The 26621-nt window shown below is 36.0% G+C and overlaps 1 protein-coding gene across 4 annotated transcripts in view; it reads right to left on the bottom strand.

The window, feature by feature from the left end:
* Window positions 1–224: 224 nt before the first annotated feature.
* Window positions 225–26621, bottom strand: part of CA12 (carbonic anhydrase 12) — a 69168-nt gene continuing 42771 nt past the window's right edge. Inside the window, exons 4-11 of one of the 4 annotated variants that reach the window (XM_051980901.1) lie at window positions 26125–26267; window positions 20786–20881; window positions 19730–19793; window positions 18593–18750; window positions 15641–15767; window positions 4806–4838; window positions 3989–4076; window positions 225–3381 (exon numbers count right to left, since the gene is read on the bottom strand). In XM_051980901.1, coding sequence (XP_051836861.1) covers window positions 3312–3381; window positions 3989–4076; window positions 4806–4838; window positions 15641–15767; window positions 18593–18750; window positions 19730–19793; window positions 20786–20881; window positions 26125–26267 — 779 coding nt within the window. In that variant the 3' untranslated portion in view covers window positions 225–3311. Of the gene's footprint in view, window positions 3385–3988; window positions 4077–4805; window positions 4839–15640; window positions 15768–18592; window positions 18751–19729; window positions 19794–20785; window positions 20882–26124; window positions 26268–26621 lie in introns of all 4 variants that reach the window. The other 3 variants (XM_051980900.1, XM_051980903.1, XM_051980902.1) reach the window with 3 other exon arrangements.

Here is a 26621-nt window from a genome sequence, read left to right as displayed (position 1 = left end):
TGTATATATATATGTAGGATTATACGTATATGTTCACACACACACGCACACACACACACGCGCACACACACACACATATATATAGTATCCTTACTATCCTTTATGATCCTTCAGCACAATGTCCTCCAAGAATGACCCTGTTTTGGGTTAGTATCACCAGAAAATAGCATTTTCTCTCACACTTAGCAGATGTTGATCTAATATTTATTTTCAGACACCACATATTGAAATGGAAAACATTTTATTTGTAATCTTTTGTATTTACAATGTACATTTTCATTAAAATTATTCATAACACAAAAGATGGTAAGTATCTGACAATGGAAATGATAGGGTTTTTCATCATTTCAACCAGATATTATTGGAGAAACCGGGCAGAGAGACCTAGATCCTTATTGTAATCAGTGGGAAGCATAAGAGAATTGAAATTTTTGGAATCTGTTTTGGACACACAATAGTTTCAGGATAAAAATAAAATATATTATCTTCATTCATCATCATTTTTTTTTCTTGGAGCTAAAGCAATTGGTAGTTTAAGAAAAAAAATTCCTAAATTTGTTGCCTACCTGCACAAGGGATTTGAAAGTTTGGAAGGGAGCTTTTGAATTTTTGCAACCTGACTTTCATTTCCTTAGGTATATGCTGTGGGGTTTGCTTTCTCTTGGGGCCATGCATTCAGAGTTTGTAGAAAGAAAAGGAAAAATACTGCTATGTCTCCATCAAACACTAAATTTTCTATTTTATGACTAGTCCTTGTGCTAGGTACAATGATTGATTTTCTGGTTGCTGGCATAAAACCCATCTATAAAGTGTGTAAAGAATATTTTAAAAGGCCCTCACTCTGCTATGGAATAATTGTACTCATTTCTGATGGACTGCCCGTGGGACAAAGCAAGGAAATCTCATTAGTTTCATACTACTCATTAAAAAAGACTGTACCTGCTGTTCCTCCAGAATAGGGTTAAAAAAGATCATATTACAAGATTAAGAGTCTACTAAATTGTTAAACAACAGTCCTTAGATCCCTATATCTTCCTCAATTCCTGGGTAGTTCTCATACAACAGGCTTCATTAAGAATGCATTAGTGTCCAATGTGATCAGATGTCCAAGCCCTATGGAAAATGAGAAGTTACTCCTGAATCTTCCTAGCAAGTAGTCCTACTGGTCAGCAAGAACCTCTTAAGCTTTGTACAGGCAGCCAAGTGAGGAGGAAGCAGCAAAAGAGAAGTCTTAGGAATCAAATATGTGAGAGGCCCAAGTGGGGAATTAGCCTAAATATAGGCTTCTGCAACTAGATTTCTGTTACTGTTACTACTGTGATGGAAAAAAAATGAGGGGACAAGCCCTTCAGAAAGAACTTTGTGAAGTGGATAGGTGCAATAACTATATTTAGTTGGTGCACTCAAGAAAATGCTCACAGATGTATTAACTGACTAGAGTCCACGAACACAAAGGAAATTCATATTTCTGATGGATGTGTTTGTTGTAGATACATTTTCCTCTCCCTAAAGCAAAATGACATATGACATCTGGCTATGGTCATAAAAATCTACCAATTCTTTGCTTTTGCTTTTTCCTTGAGATCCAAAGATAATTTCAGTATCCTCCGATATCATTTCTGCTCTGGTGTAGAAAACAGCAATAGTACATTACAGCCTCTCCCTCTACCCTGTTCTGCTGTTTGAACAATTATTTTTGTTTGTTTTTGTTTTTGCTCAGAATATTTGATTTCGGTGTAAGAAACTGCTGTTGAGGAAACCCTCTCTCTGCCAATGCAAGCACTCTGAAGTCCTAGAGCGTTGTCTGAGGGGTACTTACTCCCTTGGCTCAAACAACTTATTTGTAACAGATGCAAAATTGGAACAGCAATCATCCTACCTGAGGCCAGCTTTCTATCTATTATCCTAATCTCTCTTTCTAGAATCCAAGTATGTCTATTTCTTAAGTCTGAAAAACATAAAACATCACTGTCTTATTAGAAAGCATCCTGGGTAGGGCTGTACTTAGCTCATCTTTAGTTTTTAGGAGCTTAGAAAATGCCTTTAAGTAACTGAATACTCAGAACTTTACATGAAAATATGCATGCAATCTAAAATCTCTAGGTTGAATACTACTGTCCATCCCAAGTTCATTTCTCCCCTCCCACATACAAAAGTACTTAGATCTTGACCATCATTGTCAAAACCCAAGATCAGCATCTCTGACTCAGTGCTTCATTCTGAAAAGTCAAGATTCTCCAGTTAATTAGTATGCAGACATTAACATGCAAGATCAACCCTGATTTGCCTTTCGCAAAAGAGAGCATAACTTTTCTTGCTCCAGTTCTTCTCTTTTCTATAATATGTGTGAATGTTTTGCTGTTGTTCAAAAGGAGTGGATTGGAAGACAACTCTCCTAACCAGAGGAAAAATTATTTCTACAAACCAAACTTTGAAAGTGAACATTCATTTTAGCTTAGCAGAAATACAAGGGAAAGAGAACTGGCTCTAAAGTCAGAGGACTTGAGTTCCAATCCTACCAAAAACTATTACTACCTGGGTAACTTTGTACAATTCACTTCATCTCCCTGGGCCTCAGTTACCTGACCTGTAAAATTAGGGGATGGGACTAAATGGTCTAGATCTATGATATGGGACTAGATCTATGATACTAAGAGGCTTGTAGACCTTCCAAGTGAGGTTTAAAGAACAAATACATTCCCTAACAATACATTCTTTGTCGTGAGATTTAAAGGTTATGAAAATGAGAGTTGTTAATGATTAAGATTGGATCTATCTTCTGCCTTTTATAGCGCTTTAATTTTAATACTCTTGAATTCTATGCAGATAATTAAAGGAAAAGTAGTAAAAGAGAGAGAGAGAGAATCTAATTACTCTATTATTACTCTATTTTTAAAAATAGATGGCAAGAGCATAGCATGATATGTAAGTCCCCTGATACATGGTCTGGTGACCCTGTACAGTTATCTTTAAGGTATTGGAGAGATTGCTTAGCAGAACATGGTTGGGCTAATCTAGCTAAACAGCTCTGCTCCTGAGCACAGATGTGTGCCTGGGAATGTGGCTTCAGAATCCAGATCATTTCAGTGTCTTGCCTAAAGTGACCAAATGGCTCAGCATTCATTCTTCCTGATAGGAAAACACTTCCTATTGAAACTACAAAGAGTGAAAAACATAAGGGGATGACTTAAGTCACATAAAAATAACAAGACCAATGGGAATTTGTGCTCTGGAAAACGCCTAGTGGCCCCAGATTGTCCCAGGCAAAGGATCTTTCCTTGGATGAGGGACTCAAAGGAGGTCTAAGGTTCTCAGGGATTGATATCAGCCTCCTTCTTGAGAGCAGGTTTGTAAATCACTCCTTTGTTTTCTTCTTTCTTGCTGCTAGAATGAGGAAAAAATACAAGTCAGCTGAGGGAAGAGCACCAAGTGCCAGGACTACTCTAGCATCCTGGGGGAGGCAAAGCCCTTATGGGCTTTCTCCAATTCATGACTGGGATGGCTAAGCTTGGGATAGGATGCCTTAAAAGGGTCAAGCCCACTCTTTACTACTTATAGGCCTTATCATTCTCTCCTGTCAGAGAATCAGCATGGCTCAGTATAAAGTGTCATATTTATAGTCAGAAGTCTAGGTCATTTTCACTTGAGAGAGCACGAGTTAGGAAGGGGGTTCAAATCCTGACTTCTGTAACATTGGATGTATCACCAAACCTCTAGATGTTGGTTCCTCATCTGAAGAATGAGGGATTTGACTGGATGAATCTGGGATTCTTTCCAGACCTAAACCTATAATCTTATTTTAAAAATCTGCATTTGTTTATGAAGATGTTCCTTCATCCCATTTTATACCTAATCTTCACTGGACTTCACAGGATTTCTGACATATGTTCTAGCTAGACTTTGTGGTATAAGTAGCATCCATAGAGAAATGGAATCTGTTTTTAGCCTTTCCACAGTATTGGAGCAGGATGACACCAAACTAACTCACCTCTTCTTCCGTCGGAGAAGCCAAATTGATAATGCAAGGATGACCGAAACACCTAAAACACCAGCTATTGCCACAGAGAGGATGACTCCTGGTGATGAGAGAATCAACACAGCATTTAAACCTTGACCTTTCTTTCCCCTCCGCTTAATCTTATTGTAAATAGATATGAAGGTGAATCACAATTGTAAAATCACTCCCTGTTAGAGAAATAAATTGGGAAAATAATATCTGATTCCAGTGCCTCATCTTGGCAGGACAAAATTAGATATCCTCCAATGAGGCATTTGAAAGGAGACAGCTACAAATAAGGATACTACAGAATTATGTATATCTTTTTTTTTTCACTTTGGCAAATTTATTTGCCAGATTCGATAATATTCTTCAATTTTCATGTCTGATTATTAATAAAAATTACAAAGCAGAATTTTAGATATTCATAGAACAAGAAGCAGCCCATTCCCAAGGTTATACACCCAATCAACAACTTATCTTTGGCTCACCCAACCTTCACCAGCACATCTTTAGGAGATGGCTTCATATCCTGGCCAGTAGTGAGCCTAGGAGAGAGACTTTTTGGAAATATACTATTGATTAAAATTTTCATTTAGGGAATGTCTGATTGTTAAGTTCATTTCAATTTAAAATGCAGGAATTACTCCACATATAAGACCCATTGCAAAGACATGGAAAGTACCCATAGCGACAACACAAAAAAAGCAAGTAGAGAAAAATCACAGTTACCACAAGCACAAATCACAAACAGAATCACAAAGATCACTCTGCTGGAACATGCACAGCTGGCTAGCCAGCCACATACCCATACTCAGTCCTGCGTAGGAAAAGTCTTGCTCTTAAAAAAGGAGGGAAAAAAAGTGGAAATTAACCCAGAGTCAAATCTTTTCTGATTGGACTCCATGTGTTGAATCAGGCTCTATCCCATCTTATTTTGTGGAGGTCCTGAGGTTATTCAGGTTTCCTAGGAATGTTTTAAACTTAGAGACAGGTTTACCACTGGTAGGGATAAATTCTCTTCCAGCAAAGGAAGAGAGGTTGTATTCTTTCTAAAGGCCCCACAAGCATTCCTATCTATTGAGAAATTGCTATATTACCTTGTTAGAACTATTCTTCAGAGGAACTTCCCTGCTACTGTCATAAATAGTGCTGCCAGAGAAGGAAAGATAGATGCTTGCTTGAGATCTAAGAAGGGTTAAGTTAGAAGCAGGCTAATTTGGGAAGGTCAGTTAAGCCCCAGGGCTTTTATTTTCTGCTCTCTAGAGATTTTTACACTTTATTCCTTGGCAATTTCATCTACACCTAGGGCCACATTGATCACTTAGATAGATGACTACAATGTCTGTACCCCTTCCCCTTCTATTCAGTTCTTACCCTGAATTAGGAAGTTAAGTGAATAGTCAGAAAGGTCAGACTGTGACCCTAAGCAAACTATTTTTTCCTCTAGGGAGCTGTTTCCTCATCCATTAACTGAGGAGGTCTAACTATGATCCCCAAGGTCCCTTCCAGTTTTAAATAATCGATCCTATGACATTTCTAACTGATGTTCTGTTGATACCTCAGACTCAAAATTTTTCCCAACGGAACTCATCTCTTTCCCCAAACCAATGGAAAGAACATTGCCTCTGCAGAGGACCTGGTTCCTACTTTAGATGCTTATCCTTCAAAGGAACTTGGGCAAATCATTTAGCTTCTCCAAGCTTCTTTTCTCATTTATAAAATCTCTACATCTATGATTCTTTCATCCTTTCTCTCATAGCTGCTTTTTTCTTTTGGTGGTACTATTACTCTTCAAACCAAAAGTTTTGAAACTTTAGCTCTCTCCATACTCTTCTTTCCTTCACATCTAGACAGTTGACAAATTCTGCTTATTTTGGTTCTGAAATTTCTTCCATAAACCCCCTGGACTCTTTCCACTTCCTTGATCACTACCCTTGGTTGAGACCTTATCACCTTACTCCTATGTTACTGCGATGATCTTCATGTCTCCCTACCTTCAGCCTCTCCAGAATTGCGATCCTCCATAAAAATTACCTAACACTTGGCGGATTTTCCTAGTCTTTTATTTTTTTTTAATTTTTTAAAAGATTTTATAGATAGAGTATAGCGCCTGAATAATCTATCATCACTATGGCCAACCCACCTCATTTCTTTTTATACAACTCCTAGATTATATATATTTATGCCACTTCTTTCATGCAAGTCATTGTTAATATATGCTGCAGCCTAGTTATGCCCACCATAAACCTCCTGACCCATTAAAGAAAGAAGATACAAGCATTTATTCAGTGTCTACCGCATTCCTAGCATTATGCTAAGTATTTTACAAATATTATTTCATTTGATCCTTATAGCAACCCTAGGACACAGGCACTGTTATTCTCTCCATTTTACAGCTGAGGGAACTATAGCAGACAGGTTAAGTGATTTGCCTCAATGTCATCCAACTTGTGTCTGAAATTAGAATTCAGGTCTTTTTGTCTCAAGGGCCAGTACTCTGTGCCATACTACCTTGAGAAGAAACAATATTCATTCTTAGGCAAACTGAAGATATTCTTTAAAGCTTCTAGACAAATCTGAGAGGTGTTCATTGACTTTGGATTCAATTATATACATTAATTACTTTCATCTTTCCCGTGGCCTAATCAAACCTCTGAAAATTGTGACTTTTCCCTGAAAACTTTTTGTTATGAGCTGAAAAATCCCAAGGGGTCATATTTCTCTGAAAATGAAGCCAAGTTATTAAAATGAACACTCAAAATGACATGGATTCCATTAATGAGGATCCCTGAAGTAGAATGATTATTAATCCAAGTAGGAAGCAGTTCTGTCTATTGCTAGATCATGGTCATAAAAGACCTAAAGCAATCCTAATTCCTCCCATCATACTCAATTAAGCTCTGAAACAACGTCACATCTACTTAAGAAAGTCAATAAACATTTATCAAACAGATAATATATGCAAGGTTTTGCAAGAAGAAGCTTCCTCCTTTCTCTTGCCAAGGCTGGAGTCCAACTATATTGAATCTTTACTATAAAGCTGTATCTCCTTTAATCCATATATTCTCCCTTGTTCTATGTTATTCTATTTGACCTCCTGCCCAGTCTGTCTTCCTCTAGCCCAGCTTTTGACTTTTCATTATGATAAGCAGAGATGCTGGAGAGAAATGGCCTGGAAATAAGTCACTTATCAATCTAAGAGGCCATCTGCCTATATTTACCATTCAGTCTACATCTGCCACAGATAATACTTCGGTGAACAGGCAAGAGAAAGTTGGCTCCCTTGCTCAGATCGGCTGCTCCCAGAAGTTCTTCCCATCCCCGGACATAAGGACCTCATTGTGGCTTTAAGAGATGCTATTTCAAAAAAAAAAAAAAAAAAAGAGATGCTATTCCTTATGCTAATCCCTTTTTGAAACTGAATTACTGGAAGATGATGGAATTTTCTTTAAGAACACATAGTCAAACTTCATGGCTTATCAAGAAGAAAAATCCAGCTTTATTGATTCTCCATATAGGAATCTTTACCTTCAAAAGATATAATCAAACAGTTGGCACAAAAGATAGAATGCTGATGGTGGAGTAAAGAGAATTTGAGTTCAAGTCCTTCCCCAAATACTTTTTAGCTATGTAACCTTGGGCAAACTACTTAACTTTTCTCTGTCTCCATTTTCCCCTTTGGAAAATAGGGATAGTAATGACATCTATTTCCCAGGATTATTTTGAGGATCAAATGAAATAATATTTATGAAGCATTTTGCGACCTTAGAGCATTTTATAAAAGCAAACTTTATTATTAATAGTATTAATACTATTACTACTACTACTACTATTACTACTACTACTACTACTACTACTACTACTACTACTACTACTACTACTACCACTATTGTTACTATGCAGTATTTGTTTGAATGCTGAACAAAGCTGCCCAACCTTAGTCTACAGGAAGGATTCAGAATGATATGTCCCAGAGAAAATATAAGCAATATTGATAGAGAGACAGAGCTAAAAAACATTGATTTTCAAATTGTAGTAATATTTTCTCCCACCACAAGCTCAAAACTAAGCAATATTAGCAGGAATCTGTATAAAGGAATGGTACAAAATCATTTCCTGTCAAAAACTTTAACTTAGAAGACAACTCTGTGACTCTAACGCTTTGGCCCCCTCTAAGAATCCAAAAAGCAAGGAGAGGAGACAAGCAGGTTTTTTTTGAGGGAATAACTGGAGGAAAAAGAAGAGCTAGTTCACTTATATCATCTATGAAATTAGGGGAAAAGGAAAAAATGCTCTCAACTCAACAGAAGGTAGAGTTGTTTCATCAAAGATCAATGTCTTTCAGTAAGGTGGGAGAGTTAAATCTGAGTGATCTTAAAGGGTACAACAAAGACAGGAACATATAATACACAAAAAAGGAAAGCTGTACAGTGAAAAATACATGACCAACTTCAGAAAAGTTGCAAATTCAAGCAAAGCTGCAGAATACTTTTAGGAGTATGACTGGGCCCACCACTTCTCACAAGAGCACACTGCTCACTGCTCTTAAAACTGTCTCCATGGTTACAAGAGCTGAGTTCTTCCAGTGGCATCTTGCTGGACCAAGAGAAACTGGTTAATTGGTTTTTAAGGATCTTCTGCAATTCCTAAGTACAAGCACAGAAAAATCCAAAAGGAGGGACACGCACCTCATTTATACAGCTTGTGGTTCCTGGATCAATCTGGCATTCTCTAAGAAGAGCTGGTATTTGATTTAAAGGCAAAACATGTTCTTTTCTTTTCAGAGAAATGTCATAAGAACCTTCTGCAGATAATATGTGACATAATGATGATAGGATATGATGAAAGAGACAGCATAATTCTCAGTGACTATCCAGAATTGAATGAACTGAAGTTTAAGATTTAAACATACCTTTTGCCAATTGAGTCTGCAAAAGCTTTGGAGAAATACACTAAATGTAAGCCATAGCTACCAAATGCCTACAAATATTGATTCTCTTTTTGGATGAGTTTTTGCCAAAGAACTAAATTCATTTTCCCCTCCTGAGGAAATTGGGAGTTAAGTGACTTGCCCAGGGTCACACAGGAGGAAGTGTTAAGTATATGAAATCAAATTTGAATTCAGGTCCTCCTGACTTCACTGTACCACCTAGCTGCCCCCAGAACTAAATTCATCTTAAAGAAAATTAGACTCAGTGGATATGGAACACACAGAACAAAACTAACTAGAGTTTATAATATAAAATTCCTTCACCATAATTCTTCTGTGATGCCCTATTTGATACTGGCATCTTGAAGGCCACGTGAAGGCCAAACTGGCAAAGCTTAGAAAATGGAATCATAATAGATTGTATGTCTGTCATTTATAGGACCACGTTTGCTAAGTTTGGAGAGGTTCATCACATAATACTGACCACTTGTTAAATTTTCTTGAGCTGCAAGAATTCAGGAAGAATGAGACATATATAAATTGTAAATTGCATCAGTGGAGGTATACTTCCATTGATAAGGGCATCAGCAGTGACAAATTGAAAATTTTGCTACTTCTCAGGTGAACCACTCTATAGCATTCTCTGTCAAAAAGATTTCTAACTCAGTTCCAGACTAACTCATTTGCTTCCAGATTTTAGGGCGATTCTAAAAAATTCTCCCCATGAGAAATTCTTATTTTAAAGAGTGAATGCTATGGTATTCTGTGGGATTTAGTTCAAACTAGGAGTACTTCAGAATTCACTACAAGCTTTGGTCCCTGGTCAGTGAACTCTATAAATACCAAGGATGTTTGTGATGGGAAGATTGATGGATGGCAGCATTAGTCTTCCCCCCTCCATTTTCCAAGTCAAATCAACAGTAAAACATTATAAGATAAGTAGGAAAAAAAATCTCAAATCTGGAAATCCAGTAAAAGAGGATTATGTAAATTTGAGAGTTTTATGGAGTTTCCATCTATTTAGATCTTTAATTTTTCTAAAAGAATTGGTCTTCTTAACACCATTAGTGAATTAATACTCTTACAAATCAACACTTACATAAGGCTAAAGTTTGAATATTGAACACTGAAAAATGTTACATTTAGGAATTTACTCTACCCGGCAATGTTTACCCACCTATCTGTGCTACTCAAGCCCCACTTTGACAATCCAGTGCAGGATTGCCTTGTTAGCAAGTGAATAGCCTTCACAGGAAGTCTTCACTTTAGGTGTTTCATTTTCCTGGCAGTGCTGGTATGCATAATAGGTGCACAGGCAATAAATGTGGCATTCATTTAAATGAAGTGATTTTTCCTTTGTTTTTGTCCAGTATTCCCTGTTTTTGGACACCCTATTTCCTGGTCTAAGTGTTTGCAATGTGATGATTTTAACTTTGTGGATAACATCAAGGCCTTTGAAGCAGATCCCAACCTCGGTCTAATTTGTAATCTTAGAGGGTTAACTGAGGCTTAATTGTCCCGCCTATGGCCTTACACAGCTAATGAGTTTCAGAGATGGGATTGGAGCCCGGTATTTCTAACTCCAGGTAAAGTCAAGAAGTTATATGTTTTTAATCTGTCATACCATACTGACTCTCCAATTTAAACTAATTCAGAAAAATTTTTGATGCACTAATTACCATCAAGTGTTCTTTATTTTCAAATGATGAAGCCTCAAGACACCATAAGCAAAATACAATAACATCAATTAAGATGGTTAAGTTCCCCAACAATTCCAAAATTAGCCATCTTAGCTTTTTTAGGTTCTTTGGGGAGTTTTATGCTATTAGGTTTTTAAGGAATTGCAAGATTGGTTAAGGCTAAGCAAGATTTACTAATTTTTACTAAGTCAAGCTGAAAACTAGTACACCACGAAACCATCTCTCACCTCATTCTCATTCTCCACAAATATTTAATCCCTGAGAGTTGTGTTGAGAATGAATTCCTTTTATAGCAAGGTTTTATGGTGTCTATCATAAACTCCAGAACACCAAAGTCCATTGAATAATTTGGGCATTAAAGTTCTAATTGTTGTTTCACAGATTTGGCTTTGGGAAGGAATGGGTTCTCATGCCCTACATTTCTGAAGCATTAGTGTGATTTGACTGGGCTCTAGCTTCAGCTATAGATTGTTTACCCAGAAAGCAAACTTATGGTTATAGAAACTATTGGACCTACTCAGTCAAGTATACACCTACTTAACATTTTACCTACTCCTGACCTATGAAAGCATAGCATGACATTATTGCTTTTTAAAGTTAAGAGTTATTTGCTTTGTTTACCATTTTTTATTTAGACCCAATGTTGTCTTTGGTCTAAAGAGTCTCCAATGGAATTTGGCCAAAGAACTGAATACTGAATCTCCCATTAAGAAGCAAATAGCATATTCATTTCCTGTCACTTTTCTCATTTCTATACCGTAAATAATAGGGTTTTTAACTTAAAAAATCTAATTCTAAATGAGAGCCAAAGAAGACAAAGCATATACCTTTCTAAAGACCCTACCTTGACAAACACAAATCTTATTTCCTTTTTTCAAGTCCTATATCTTACTAATGCCTTAGGGAAAGAACACTTTTCGGGAGCAAAGAAAACACCTAATATGATTTTTATCTCAAAAAGATATTGTCTATAAGCAGGAAAAGATTTGGTAGAAAAGATATAAATAATAAAATGGGAAAGGAAAATTAGTTAGAATAAGAGAAAATTTTAAATACTCTGAAATTGGACTTTGTGCTTTTAGAATTATTATCTTTATCATTATTATTGTTATTATTATTATTGATCTAGACTAGGTAATTCCTGATTATGAAGAATTTAGTGCAGAAATTCCCTCCACTGATATAATCGATTAGTGTATAATTTATAGTCTTAGAGGTTGCCTAGATTGCTGTAAGGTTGTGATTTGCTTATAATCATATAACCAGTATGAGTCAGATAGAAATCAAACCCTATTCTCCTTGATCTCAAGATCAGCCCTCTATCCTGTACACCATATTGTTTCTGTATTACTCATCTGTCTTAAGATTTTCTGGACCCCATAGTCCTGTCCAGTTAAATTTTTAAAAATTGCTTCAATCTTTTTTATTGTTATGAATACCTAGCACAGTGTTTGGTACATAATAGAAATTTAAGAAATGCTTGTTGATTGATTGAATCATAAATGTTACCAGACTTTCAATTTCATGGCACAGAAGTGTTAAGTTTCTGTGCATATTGTAGAAAATTATAGATTTTTTTATGCAATATTTGGTTGGTTCCTTATAGCTGAAAATTTTTTTAATGCATCCTGGGGAGCCAAATTAGAAACAAACCCTCTCCTCCTTCGCCAATTAAACTGTAGTTAGATTGTAAACTTCTGGAGGACAAGCATATCATGTCTTCTACTTCTGTATACTAAATTGAATCAAGAACAGAACTGGGTATCTTGTGGACCCTTGTTGAGTAATCAGTTTCTACACTAGCACTTCAGGGTTTCTCCTACTAAGAATTAAGAAAAAAAAATGTACTATCCCTCTTCTAGAGACTGCCCTTAATGATTAATAACTTTCATTCTAACTGTTTCTAGGGCTCATAGCTCACTCTTAATAATTTAAATGAATCTAATTATAACTTCAAAATAATTCTTGGTTTAATGATCCAGGCTGCTGATGAACTCTAATAATTTAAAATACATTTCTATAAGAAGATTTACACCATAAACCTAAAATTGTGTAGGAACTCGTTGTTGGTGTTGGATTTAACTGCATTGGATAAGAGGGAGACTCCTGAATATTAGCAGCTTCCAAAAGATTTTGAATTTCAGATTTCTAATATTGCCTCTTGATAAATATTGGGAAAATAGCCCTTCCCCCAATTCTGTCTTTAAGAAGTGGAATACTGAGAGAATGAAGTATCTGACCAAGTTTCTACAATCCATCTTTTCCGGTCCAGGATGGTAGAGAAAACCCAGCCTTGGTTTTCTGAAGCAGCATTCACAGCTGAGCTATGCACTAGCAAAACTGACAAAGCTTCATTGGGACATTCATTTTGCTGCTGTTCTGAAGAGCAAATCTGACTCCTTGGGCCTGGTGCCCCAAGGGCTTCCACCTCTGCCATAAAGCCACCAGCAGAACCTGAATAGGATACTAAAGCACTCTCTAGCATGCCCCACTAATCTGCCTACATTTGAAGCGATGACCTTAGACCTGGGTCTGGTCTAAGAAGATGGCTAATTTTTCCCAATACATCAATTCAGCATTACAGAGCAATGGTTATTTTAGATGGCAAACCCAAAGTCCTGCAAGCTTTCTTCCGATCCTCTGTATTTGCCCCCATAGAATGTCCCTGCAATGTAAAATCAGGTTTCGATTGATAAATATCCACTTTGCCTACTCACAAGCAATTCAACAAGGAAGACATTTCAAAGAGAGAAGTTTTCTAATGGTGATAAGAAAGATAAAGTATATTGATTGAAGTATCTACTGCTAGTTCATAATAACTTACCAGAATACTATTTCATCTAGCTTGGTAAATTCTCCTCTCTCAAGGGAGAATTTTGAGTTTTTATTAATTAAAAAGTGAATAATTTAAGTTCTAACACTTAAAGTTATTTAATGAAGTGTTATTCAATTGAAAAAATTGGAAAAGAAATCATATCTTGGCAGGAGCTGATGCCAGGCAAATAAAGTCCTTTCAAGTTCCCAAAAGAACTCCAAACTCAGTTGTTGTCATGCATATTCAAGTTCTTAGGGAACCATTAGTGTTGGTAGATGGAGTTTTCCAATGGAGGAACAAAGAGGATACTATAATTGCCTGAGGTTACAGAAATGAAAACTTAGGAGAACAGGACACAGGCACTCTGTCTGCCTTTAGGAAACAAAAACAAAACAAAACAAAAAAAAGGTTTTCTCAATGTACCTTAAACAGAACAAAATATAATTGATTAAATAGAATTTATTTAGATAAATCCCAAAGCTCTTATTTTAGAACATTTTCCAAAAAATACTTTTTGATAAATACCTTCATCTGTTCAATTTAACCCAAATGGGTAAATATTATCATCTCAGAGTCAAAGAAAAGACCACTGCCAAGTGAGAAATACATTAAATCTGAAGCCTGTTTTCTGACAAAGGATCAATAGTGGCTCCTTTGTGTATTCTTGAAAACTCCAGTATTCCATAAAGTGTTGAAAGGTAAGTTGGACAGAAAATGAGACTTAAACATGAAAATTGTCCTGCTAATGATTCTGAAGTAGGGAGATTAGTCCTAATTATCTTCAGTCAGTGAGGACATGGCAGAAAGACATGTGAGCCCCAGGAAGACCTTACTTTCATAGCTTTAAGCACTAGGGCAGGGGGGATGGTTATAGATAGTAAACTCCTTTTTAAGAGACAATGTGTAATTTTCAGTTGATGAATCACTTTACATGAGATACCTTCAACTAGAAAGAATACTTGTAGTAATTTTTGGGAGCAGTAACATAGAGCCCTTGTCTGTAACAGAAAAATGGAAAATAGATTCTGACAAAAATTAACTTTAAAACCTGAGGTAGCATAAACAACATCCTTCAAAAAATATGTCCTCTGCTGTTGACTATCAGAAAAAGAATTTAATTCCATCATTATTCTCTCAGAAGCTGCAGGATGTGAGTCAGGGAGAGTAGGTCCAGAGAAGACAGGGGATTTTTAACCTGAGGTCCATAGACTTGTATTTTTCCTAATATTTTTATTAACTGTACTTCAAAATAATTGGTTCCCTTTGTGATTTTGCGGATTCTTTTATTATGCATTGAAAAAAATTATTCTGGAAAGTGTTTTACCAGATTGTCAAAAGTTGTCCAGGATATCAAAAAAAAAAGTTAAGAACTCTTGTTTTTTTTTTTTTTTTTTTAAATTTCTTTTCCATCAAACTTGGATACCGTGGTTGGATGCCTAAAAGGAAAAACCAACTTCTCTTCATGATACCATCAGAAGTAAAAATTATTAAGCTTCTTTGAATTTAAATATGTAGTGTATGTACATAGAAAGGAGTGCCAAGAAAATTTGGCAAGAGAGAAGCAAATGATGGGCTTTGTTGTTTTGGAGGGCCATACTAAATAGGATTAACATCTTTACTATGGGAAAGCACTCAAGGTCTGTCAATAATTTAGCACATGAACACAAATTGTGGAGAAGATGGTGGTAAATCTTAGCTGGTAGTATCAGCAGCAAAAGGCCATATAGGGCTGAAAGCAGGAATCGCTAATCAAAAGTCAGCTTCTTTTTCATTGAGTATCTTGGGAATTAAAAGAATTCTTTGGGCAGAATTATAACTTCAAGGTTAGCTCTTGCCATGAGGGGCAAATCTAGAAGAACTCCATTCTGATTTAAGTTTGAAAGTCTTTCTGATTTAATAAGGGCCTAGAATCCTGAGTCCTTTTCTTGGAATTCCTATTTTTTTTTTTACTCTATTAACACCAGCTGGAAGGTGGGAAATTGAGAGAAATGGATGGGAAAGCTTTCGAGTACCTCCCAAATTGTTTATTAGTATACCCAAGTCTTCTAAGTCACCCCTAGTTTTCTTAGTTCAACTTCTAATGAGGTCAGACAGTTGTGAAAATAAAAGGTTCTTTGTTTCCTGGGTGGGTAGAGCTCTCTCCATCCTTCTCCCTTTCTTTCCTCCCGCACTGAGAAAGGACTGCATCCCCTTACCTTGGTGGAAGGAGACGCGTACAAGCCTTTCATCAAACTTTTGCACTCTTCGGAAATTGTTGATCATTTCCAGAGGTGAGGGATCATCTATATGGGTGCAATACAGAGCTGTCTCCAGAGCCAGAAGCTGTGAAGGGGCAGAGACACACATTCTCAAATTACACGGAGACTACGAGGAAAAAGGACAATGCTCAGATTTTTCTTCTGTTGGGTGAAGCGTGATACTAGCCGCACTTATCTGTATATGGGTGTCTGCTTTCAAAGCTGGAAACCAGAAACACAGAGGCTATCCACTCTCCCAAGCTCTTGCCACCTCTGCCCTTTACATGGACGTGGAGCACTTAGTGTAATCATTCTTGCTGCTACCCATGAGTGAAGCCTTATGGCAAATGCACCAGGTTTGAACCATGGGTTTCTTTCTGAAAAATGTAGTTCTTAGTTCCTGAAAGGCTCAGAAAATCATTGTTGCTATCCAAGGTACACTGTATTTGGGAAGATCAACTCAAGAGCAAGCATTTTCACTTTAGAAAATCAAAGACTGCTCCTGTCCTTCTATATTTGGCTGTCCCCTTATTTTACCAAAAATAATTATTGGTTTGTTATTCTATTTTTTTCTCATCTCCACTGTACTTCCCATGAAGAATTGCTTTTTTTTTTAAGATAGTTCTCTATTATTTTGATTGAAATCTGACTTATGGATCATTTTAGGAGTTGTGAAAGAGTATACTCTGGTTGGGGTCATAGGTCATTGAGTATTATAGATTTAGATTTAGCAAGGACATTAGAGGTCATCAAATCCAATCCTCTCATTTTACAGATAATGAAACTGAGGACAAAAGAAATTGATTTTCCCAGGCTTATACTGTTGATAAATATCTAAGGCACAATTCAAATTTAAGTCTTCTACTTTATACTGAGAGGGCAGAAAAGCCAGAATTGTGACAAAAAACTGTAGATGAGAATTTCCAGTAAGTTCCCAATACCACATTGAATTATATTAAATACTTATGAGGGACGCAAGCAGGTATATGCTGGAACCAGCTCTGAGAATCAGTGTTTAAATTTTTGGTGTGAGCATTTACAGTTTGGAAACTGGCAACTATTACAAATCAAGGATTAATTTACAGGTTTTGTTAACTGTCTAGACTAAAGAAGATGATGGAAAAATTTAAATAGTGCAGATTAAATTTAAAAGTATGTTACTCATGCGTGTGTGTATGTGTGTGTGTGTGTATATATATATATATATATATATATATATATATATATATAGAGAGAGAGAGAGAGAGAGAGAGAGAGAGAAGACAAAGAGAGGGACAGAGAGAGACAGAGAGAAAACCAATAATTAAACATTTACTAGCATACAATTGGGCACAAGCATTTTGCCTATTATTTGTATATGATTTCATGAACCTATGAAAATTATGCAATCTCTTTCAAAACAATTTTTGAGCTGAAAAATTTATTTCACGGTAGAAATCACTTTTTCTCTTAGTTCCTTTCTGCCAACCAAATTAGTTTAATGAACATTTATTATCCATTGATATAGGCCACTTATACCAGAAACCTACAGAAGAGAAGGAGAAGCAGTAAGCCAGGAAAAAGTAAGAATACGAAAAACCAACCTAGTAATATCTTTGCAAATAGTGAAAATTAACATTGATATAGTGCTTTCAGGTAGACAGAATCTTAATAAGTCATCTTATTTGACTGTCACAACAACCCTGTGAGGTATGATATCATTATCCCTATTTTATAGTTAAAGAAAGGCTGAGAAACGTTAAATAATTTTCCCAGGAGTCACTGAACCTGTAAGTTTCTGAAGCAGGATTTGAATGTGGGGTTTTTAGATGCTAAAGCTATCCTCTATCCTCTAGGCCAAGGCTTCTTAAACTTTTCCCACTCATGACCAATTTTTGCCAAAGAAATTTTTATGTAATCTTGAGCATATAAAATAGGTATAACAAATCAAAAATTTATTGATAATAAATCATAATTTCATGACCCCCCCCCCATATTCAACTATATGATTGCATATGGGGTTATAATCCACAGGTTAAGAAGCTTTGCGCTATACCACTCCCTGATAAAGAGGGGTCCACTTATTTTCCTGAACTATTGTCCCTTTGTTTTGTTCAGGAAAGCAGTGTTTAATTTAAACTTTAATCCAAAACCTGTTCTTAACTTTAATCCAAAGCCTGTGTACAGGAAGGCTAGACTTTTACTCTCCAATAAAAAGTCACCATTTGATTCCATTGTCCTATGTATATATGTGGCTTTGCAGTTGTATATTTACATGTGAATATACAAACATATATATACATGTGTATATGTGAATACACGCGTGTATATATTGTATACATAGGTACATGTAGATATATGTATATTGCGTTGTCTGCATATGTACACACATATATATCAGTCATTAGAATGTGAATGACATTCCTTAAATCATTTACACATACCTCCAAATAATTCTCCTTATGTACTACCTTCTTTTCCGTTGCCTACAGATAAGCCCAGGTTTTTCATCCTTGAAAGTCATGTGAACCTGTCCAAATATAGTCTAATTTTTTGTGTCCTTTTCAAAGTCAAACTCAAAGAATAAGATGTCTATACTCCCTGACTCTACTTCAGGGTATGGGCTATGTATTGAATAATATTTAGGTAAAGAGCAAGGTAGGACCTTTGGAGGATAAGGATTGCCAGGGCCTTCTCTGTTCTATATTCTTTTCCACTTTCTTTTGAGCATTTTTTAAAGACCTGTGGTGGTATGTATATTTTTTTTTGAAGTTTCCACTTCCAATACCCTTTTGGTATAGGAAATAAAAGGGCCTGGGCATTTTGCCTCTTACTTTTCTATGATTTTCCCAAACTTACTCAAATGATGCAATATCTCAGTTTGCTAAAAAAATGAAGTGTGACTTAGACTTCAAGTAGCTCCTAAGTTACCTGCTCCTGGGAGATTTGGACAGGGTTTCGGAAGACTGTCCAGAGCACAGTGGGGAAACAAGGAGGAGTGGTCAGAGATCCTTGGTAGCGGTAATATTCATCTAAATTCGGAGGAAGAAGGTCTTGAATATTAAAACTTGGAATTTTAACTTTCTGATCTGAAAGAAGCACAATGTAAGTGGAGAGAGTAATGTTAACAGCTTGCAACATATAGAAATATTCTTTTAATAAAAATTTGAAGTATATTTCTCTACCACCCTAAATCTACTTTATCACTGCTGACCATCCCATAAATTTACTGAATAATAACTGACGTTTATATAGCACTTGCAAATTGTATCATTTGATTCTTACAATAGTGCTGGGAAGTGGGTGCTATTATTATCTCCTTTCTTACATATGGGGAAACTGAGGTTCATGGAGGTTGTTGACTTGCCCAGTGTCATACAATTAATAATTATCTAAGGTAGGATTTAACCCAGGTGTTCCTGACTTTGATTCTAGCACTCTAAAGGTGTTGCAGACCAGAGCCACCAGGCCACAGGCAGCCTTAACACACCCAAGTTTGACCCAGATTAAAATGTAATTGGGAAATATTTAACAAAACAGAGGATGTCATTAGTGGCTTGAAGGATATTGTTTCTATTAGAGTTTCTATTAGAGCCAGTGTGCTGGCTCCTGGGCTAGACAGTTGCTTCCCTTCACAACATCTCACAAACTCTCCAATGCCTTGCTGCCCACCTATCCTCCTCACCACTGTGTTGGACTCTGTCCCTGGTTCTGCCAGGTGAGCTTTTTTTTTTTTTTTTTTTGCCACGTTCTAACAGGTGAGCTTTTATCTTATCTTGTCAGGAACCAGGCCTCTATGCCCTCCCCTGCCATCGCTACACCAAACTACTACTCTGTCTGCATATCCAGCTCCCTTTTCCTGAGTTGCCTTTTCTCCTCAGAATGTGATCCCTTGAGGATAGGCAGGGACCAGCTTTGTTCATCTCTCAAATTGTTTTCAACTGCTTGTTGTCCACAATCTTCTGAACATGGATACCACTATCTGTATTTTTGTTTGTCATACTGAAGTGGTTGCATCCAACCCCCAGAAAAGACTGAAGTCAAATAAGGGACTCTTTGACCACTTACCTTTGTACTTAACATCCTGAAGGTGGCTGAAGATCTTGTCAAAGGAAGGATTGAAGGAACCTATCTGCAATACAAATGACATGGTTGAACTGCTTGGACTGAGGGAGGATTCTAACTGAGGTAGTTTGAATTATCAGATTAAAGCAGCTTTCTTAACCTTTTTTTTGTATCTGGACCTCTTTGGCAGTCCAGTGAAGCCCCTGAAGCTCTCTTCTTACAATAAGATTTTCAAATGTTTGATTAAATTACATAAGATCACACATAAAACAAATTATGTTGAAATAGTTATCCAAGTGTATATATATACATATACACATGCATATACGTGTATAAATACACACACACATACCTGTATACATATATCTATAGCTATCTATCTATACATAAATATATGTGTGAAATATAAACTAATTATTCCTGGATTAGAGGAAGATCTGTCTTTAGCAGGCAATATTCACTTAGCTTTTCCTTAGCAACCTCGATCTCCTGAAAGATCTTCTTTGATAGTACAATTATCAAGGATGATCATATGATATTGTTCTATTATTAGAGCATTGCCACTGAGTTCCTGTCATTCTGCATCCCTTCACAATTCGGTACCTCTTGAGTTTCCAAAGCATTGTACTCAGTACTAAATTATGCTCTTTATTTTTCTATAATACTGAAGAAATGGCAACTAAAAGGGAAATCTAATACAGAACTGTGCTAAGAATAAAAGTTCATCTAATAATATACTATTTGAGAGGTCTAGGTAAAGCTCCGTTTACCTAGACCTCTCATCAGTTTAAAAGGATGTCATCATTACTGTAGTCCCACTCCCCCCCTCCCCGCCCAAGAAAAAGAAAACATTACTTCTAGACAAAGAAAGAATCTTCTCAAAAGAAGTGCACTATGTCACACAGGCCTTTTTTTTTAATCTAAAGAAACACAATACAGCCAACTGAATCTTTGAGATAGAAGTTCAGGGACAAAATTGCTCTGATTCATATTTGAAATCATATTTGGAAACTCTTTAAACCAAAAGATGGAGGGGGAGGAGAGCAGTGAACTTCTTACCTCAATAAGAACAGCCAGAACAGCTAGTCCTTCTGATTTGTCCTTGGCTGTGGATATATCACGGTATTTGTCTGAGTTATAATGGACAATATGTAACTATAATAGAGAGAGAAAAGGCCAAAATGTCAGTGTCAAAGGAACATACAACTTTTGTTCCTGTAAGAAGTCATAGAAAAGCTAAACTATTTTAGAGAAATTGTATTCCTTTTTTCAGGCTATGACTAGGTATTCTTGATCCTATGGTAAGGCTCCTTTTATTATGTAGTCCCCTCAGACTCAGTCACTCCTAAATACCACTTAATCTAGAAGTATTCAAGAGCTGAGATGAGAACTCTCCAACCACCATCAGTTTATTTTCATTCAGCCTAAAAAGCCAGGATTTTGCCTGTAAACTGTGAAAACATGGTTTTAAAGTAATTTAATTTGTCTTTATCAACAATATTCTAACATGCCATAGAAACAGAATATTATTCCATGAAAAAAAAGATAATTTTCTTTTTTAAAATGAATGACAATATTCTCTGATTTCCATACAAGAAAAATATTTTCCCTATCAAAAGAGCAAATTATATATTTTTAATAACACATTCTGAGACTTTTACTCGCTTTGTTGCTGAATTTTATTCACAATTATCATTATTATTTTCCACAAAAAAATAGTATTAGTAAATTATTTAAATCTTTGGCTCTTAAGGCTTTGGCAACCATTGAGACTGTGTCTCTGAGTCTTTATTTTCCCATTCCTGTTTTCTCCTTTCTGTTTCTCACCATAATTGACTCTAATATAGAAATTTAATGTGTGTATAGAGATTTTATTTAATAAGTACAAAATTTCTTGTTTTTAATTTTAAAACTAGATAAATAGAACACGAAAGAGGTAGGTGGTTTAGTGAATATCATTCTTGGAGTCAAGAAGACTTGAGTTTGAATTTTACCTCACATTTATTAGTTGTGTAACACTCTCCATTAATAATCCCCTTTAATTCTTGCTTTCCCTCTGCTGATTGCCCCCAGCCTATCCTTTTTGTATCTTGTTTGTACCTAGTTTTTTTCATGTTTATCTTTCCCACTAGATGGGAGCTCCTTGAGAGCAATCAGTGTCTTGCCTTTCTTTACATCTTAAGCACTTAGCACAATGCATGGCCTATAGTATGTGATCACTTAATAAATGCTTGTTAATAGACTGACTTCAGTCTCCTCATCTCTTAAATGGCTGTAACAATATAGTCATAATATATCTATGTAATATGTATTAGCTATATTAATATATCATAACAATATTTTAAAACAATATATTATAATAAAGTTCGTGTAATATATAATAATAGTTATAATAATATAGCACCTATCCCTTAAGATTGTGATGAGATCAAAATGAGATAACATATATAAAGGGCTTTGCAAACCTTAAGGTGGTATTTAAGTGCTAGTTGTTATTACTGTTATAATAGATTTGGATTAAAAAATCTATAATAATCTATGAATCATTGAGGACATTTGACCTCATCTTCCCTAAATTAAAAAAAAATAAAACTTAAAAAAATGTGGCCCTAATTAATTTTTTTCCTATGGGTCAACTACTCGAAGAGAAAGTGCTTTTCCATTCAGCCTAGGAGTTCTTCACCCTAACTATCTCACCTAGCTTCGGGCAAAGCCCTAGACTAGCTTAGTCCTGTTTCTTCTTGATTTGGAAAAACAGAATTCTGACTGCTTTGGTTCACTGGCTATGAAACACAAGTTCCTGTTTATAACAATTACATGCTGGGTTGAATACTACAATAGAGGTCCAAGAAAATCAAATAAAGACAGGAAATCTTGTTTTAAAAAGAAAAAAAAAGAGTTAACAAATAGTATTAAATTTATATAGGTTTGATTCCTTCATTGTGCTTACTTCTTGATTTTTTAAAAGATTCTGCTCTGGTTAAAGTAGGTTCTGTGTCCTTCCATGGGTGACTTAGTAAGCCCACAACTTTGCCAGTGTAGTATTTAATATTAATGGTATTTAAATAAGATCTGGAGTTTATGTGAGAATCTGTTACAAGCATCAAGAGTTTTTAACCTTCAGAAATAATCTTCATTTGAATTTAGTCATGAAGATTAGGTTTTCTTTTTAAGAAATTGCCATAAAGAATAGCTCACATTTGTAGAGTTCTGTAAGGTTAGTCAGCTCAACAAACATTGTTTAAGACACTACTCTGTGCCAGGTACGGTACTAGATGCTAGAAATACAAAGAAAGGCAAAAACAGTTTTTGTCTTCAAGAAGCTCTAATGGGATAGACAATACACAAATAATTATATTTATACTATATATATATGTATATATATATATACACACATGTTTGTGTACACACATGCACATATACACAAAGGGTAAATGGAAGATAATCTTGGAGGAAAAGCACTGGGATTGAAGCACATTTGACACTGTTCGATGCAGATTATATCTAATAATTAAGAGAGGTACTTCCATAAAATGTTCCATATATATATATATAAAATTGACCTCATTTAACCATCTTCCAATGTCTATGGTATCTTCCTAATAATATGCTGCCTGAAAAATAAGATCTTGAATTGGGCTTGCTAAATGGCTAAACAGTCTACAGGTTCCTTTTTGGATATAAATCTGTCTTTCAGGTTAATATATAACAAAACCTTGCAATTCTAAATTGGTGATTTATGTGTCATTTTTTGATCACACAAATAACTACCTAATTTCTGGACCAAGGTAGTTTTCTAAATCATCTCAGGAATAAAATATACTCTTTAACCCCATATCATCAATATGACCTTTCTTAAAATAACAATTGAGAAGCAAAGAGATGAGATAGAGTTTAACTTAACTGTTTCTGTTCCTTATGATGTCAGATTTACTAGGACACTTAAGGCCCTCTAGCCATATTTTATCCAATTGTTGAGGCTTTTTAAAGGTACTTTAAAAAAGATAATTCTGGTCATTAAAGACAACTTGACATTTAGTTTAATTCAAATTAAATGTATTTGATTCTTGTTTTCTATCCAGAAAGCTAATTAAGAATCAAATCTCTTTACTATTAGTTATATATTTGTTACCTTTAGCTGTTATAATATCTCAGTCTATCCCAATTAAATTTTTTACTTAAATTTTTTTTTATCTTATCATAACTTTGTAAGGGAAAGCAGCATAAGAGTCATTACCTTCATTTTACATATAAAGAAATTTGGACATAGAGAAAATAACTTACACAGGATCACTTGGCACTTGGCTTGCAAGTGTCCTGTGCAATATTTGAACTTAGGTCTCCTGACCTCAAAGACATTAATGTTCCTAATACAACACAATGTTTCCTTTTATCAGATTTTTTTCTTCACACACACACACACATAGAAGTATATATCTATATATACACACATATACATATATGCATATACATACATAGATATAATAACCTGAGCCTTCATAGCAGAAAGAAAAGCAACTAGAATGATCTACAACCACCTAAATCCTGATTCCCACCTGTGTCCTCGCTTCTGTATATCCCCCTGAGGAAGGGAAGTCTCCACTCAACAATTAGCCAGAAATAATTGCAGTGTATGAGGTTCAGAAAGGGGCATGAAAATGTGTGAGCTTCTAATAGTACCATCATATATCAGGTCCAGAATTATACCCCACCTTACTTGTAAGTAGACCTATAATTAGCCTGAGACATGAAACCATTTAGTGGTTATGAACAGTAGAGAATTGACATGTAATTATTCACTGTAGAATCCATTTCTTGATCTGTGCTATTTATCCGTTGTATTGCACTATAAACATTCACAACTGCTCCCCTGTGTTCTGGCTTGTAGGAACTAAAAAGTGGAGTAAAAAGCCAACAATTACCCAGTTGTCACTAAGGGAATAATGCTCTGCCCCTCCTCCCATTCTCTGTTGACATTGTGGATTTGCACACCAGGGTTACACAGTGCAGCATAACACTGGGTGATGTATTCTAACTCTAAGCTACCTCTCAGCAGATCTTTAAGCAGAAAACATCATTCCTCTCCCAGAGTTTAAGGCAGTTTTTGTGCTTTTCGCTTTGATATTCAGATACCATTCATTATTATCTCCTAAGAGTCTGCTGGGATAAAGTAAAGATTAGAGAATATGGGGCTCACTCCAGCCCATGCCCCCGTGCCCCGATTCTGTATCACTAAAGCTCCAATACATAGCAGGGCTGATGGCACACTCCTGGACAGGCCGGGCATAATAATAATAATGGACCGTTCCTGGCAAGGGAAGCTAATTGTCATGATGCTACAGAAGTGTGGAATGCAGAGGTTATGGAGACTATTAGTACCTAATGTGATGATATTAGAAGGAGTACATGGCCATTTTCAATGGCTCATTATAGACTTTGAGCTGGAAGGACCTTAGAGGTCATCTTTTCTAAGCCCTTTATTTTATATAAACCTTTTCTGAGGCTCAGAGGAACTTGTTCAAGGCCAAACAAGTAGTAAGTGGCAAAGGTGAGATTTGAACTCGGGGCTTCTGAGTTTGCAGAGACGATAAGTATCCCATTAGACTGCAAGCTCCTTGAGGGCAAGGACTGATTTTTGCCTTCCTTTGTATCTCCAGTGCTCAGCACAGTGCCATGCACTTAGTGGGTATTTGATAAATGCTAATTGACTGACTTAGCTTGGGAGTCGAAAACCTGAATCTGACAATTACTAGATGTGATACTCTTGGCCTAGCTGTTTAATTTCTGTGCCTCTGCACCCTCATCTTTGAGAAGGAGATAATAAAATATTGACAACCTGTCTTCATATTCTCTGAAGTAATCCTCCCCTACCTGGGCCCTTTAAAAGACTGTAGTATGTCTCTATTGTCTGGCTGGGAAATGGGCAAATCACAAATCTCTGTGAAGCAGTCACCCTGAGTAAAAAATTTGCTGAATTTATAAATATAATTCAAAGTAATTAAAATGAAGAAAAACTAATACTTTATTTGTATGATGATGTAATCCTCCTTTATCCTAATCTGATTTTTAATTAGTCACATGAAGGCATCAGGACAGGCTCCCATTACGTTCATTAGGGCATTTCACCTTAAGTGGGAAGGGGTGGGGAAGAAATAAAATAAATTTTCATATACTTCCTGCCCATAAACTATAGCTAGATTGCTGCTCAAGATCTTCCCTTATCATTCACATAGCCAGGTGGTATAGAGGTAAATAACATTAACACTTGAACTGTATGCCTCCAAAAAACACAACCATTAGTCACCTAAACGTGGGCCCATAGGGGCCAGAAACAGTTTCAGGCCAACATTAGGGACAACCTGAAAGCTGGCCTCAATCTTCCCTCCCACTCTACTTACCTCAGCTGCAAAATGCTTTCCCTCAACTGTGTGCTCAGAGCCATGGGGGTTATTTTGATTGCCCCAGTGGAGGTGAAGTTCTGTTGCTCTGTAGTTGGGACCCAGGCCTTTAATGTACATATTTGCAGGCAGTTCTAATTTCACTGTGAGAAAAAAAGCAATGGATGCAGTAGTATCAATGTGGGAACAAGGGTTTAAAAGCAATGAGATAACAAAACTCTTAAGACCCAGATAAGTAGAGATAAAAGAGATTTGAGAATCACAGTCCTTGGTTTCTTCTTACCCTGGTAGGATCATCCAACTCTGTAAACCCTCAGGGAATTTTTCTACTTGTAAAATGCATTTGATGTGTGAAGTACTTCACAGGAGAATTCAGAAGGGTTTATTAATCTATGTGTTTAGCATATAATAATATACTCTCAATTAGGCATTTGGTTAATTAACCTTTACTATCACTAAGTACCTTAGGTTGTAAATAGGAGCCAGGACCAGGTATC

This window comes from Antechinus flavipes, chromosome 2, assembly GCF_016432865.1.
Source record: "Antechinus flavipes isolate AdamAnt ecotype Samford, QLD, Australia chromosome 2, AdamAnt_v2, whole genome shotgun sequence".
NCBI lineage: Eukaryota > Metazoa > Chordata > Mammalia > Dasyuromorphia > Dasyuridae > Antechinus > Antechinus flavipes.
The sequence above is the reverse complement of the archived record's forward strand: the minus strand, read 5'-3'. Positions and strand labels throughout refer to the sequence as shown.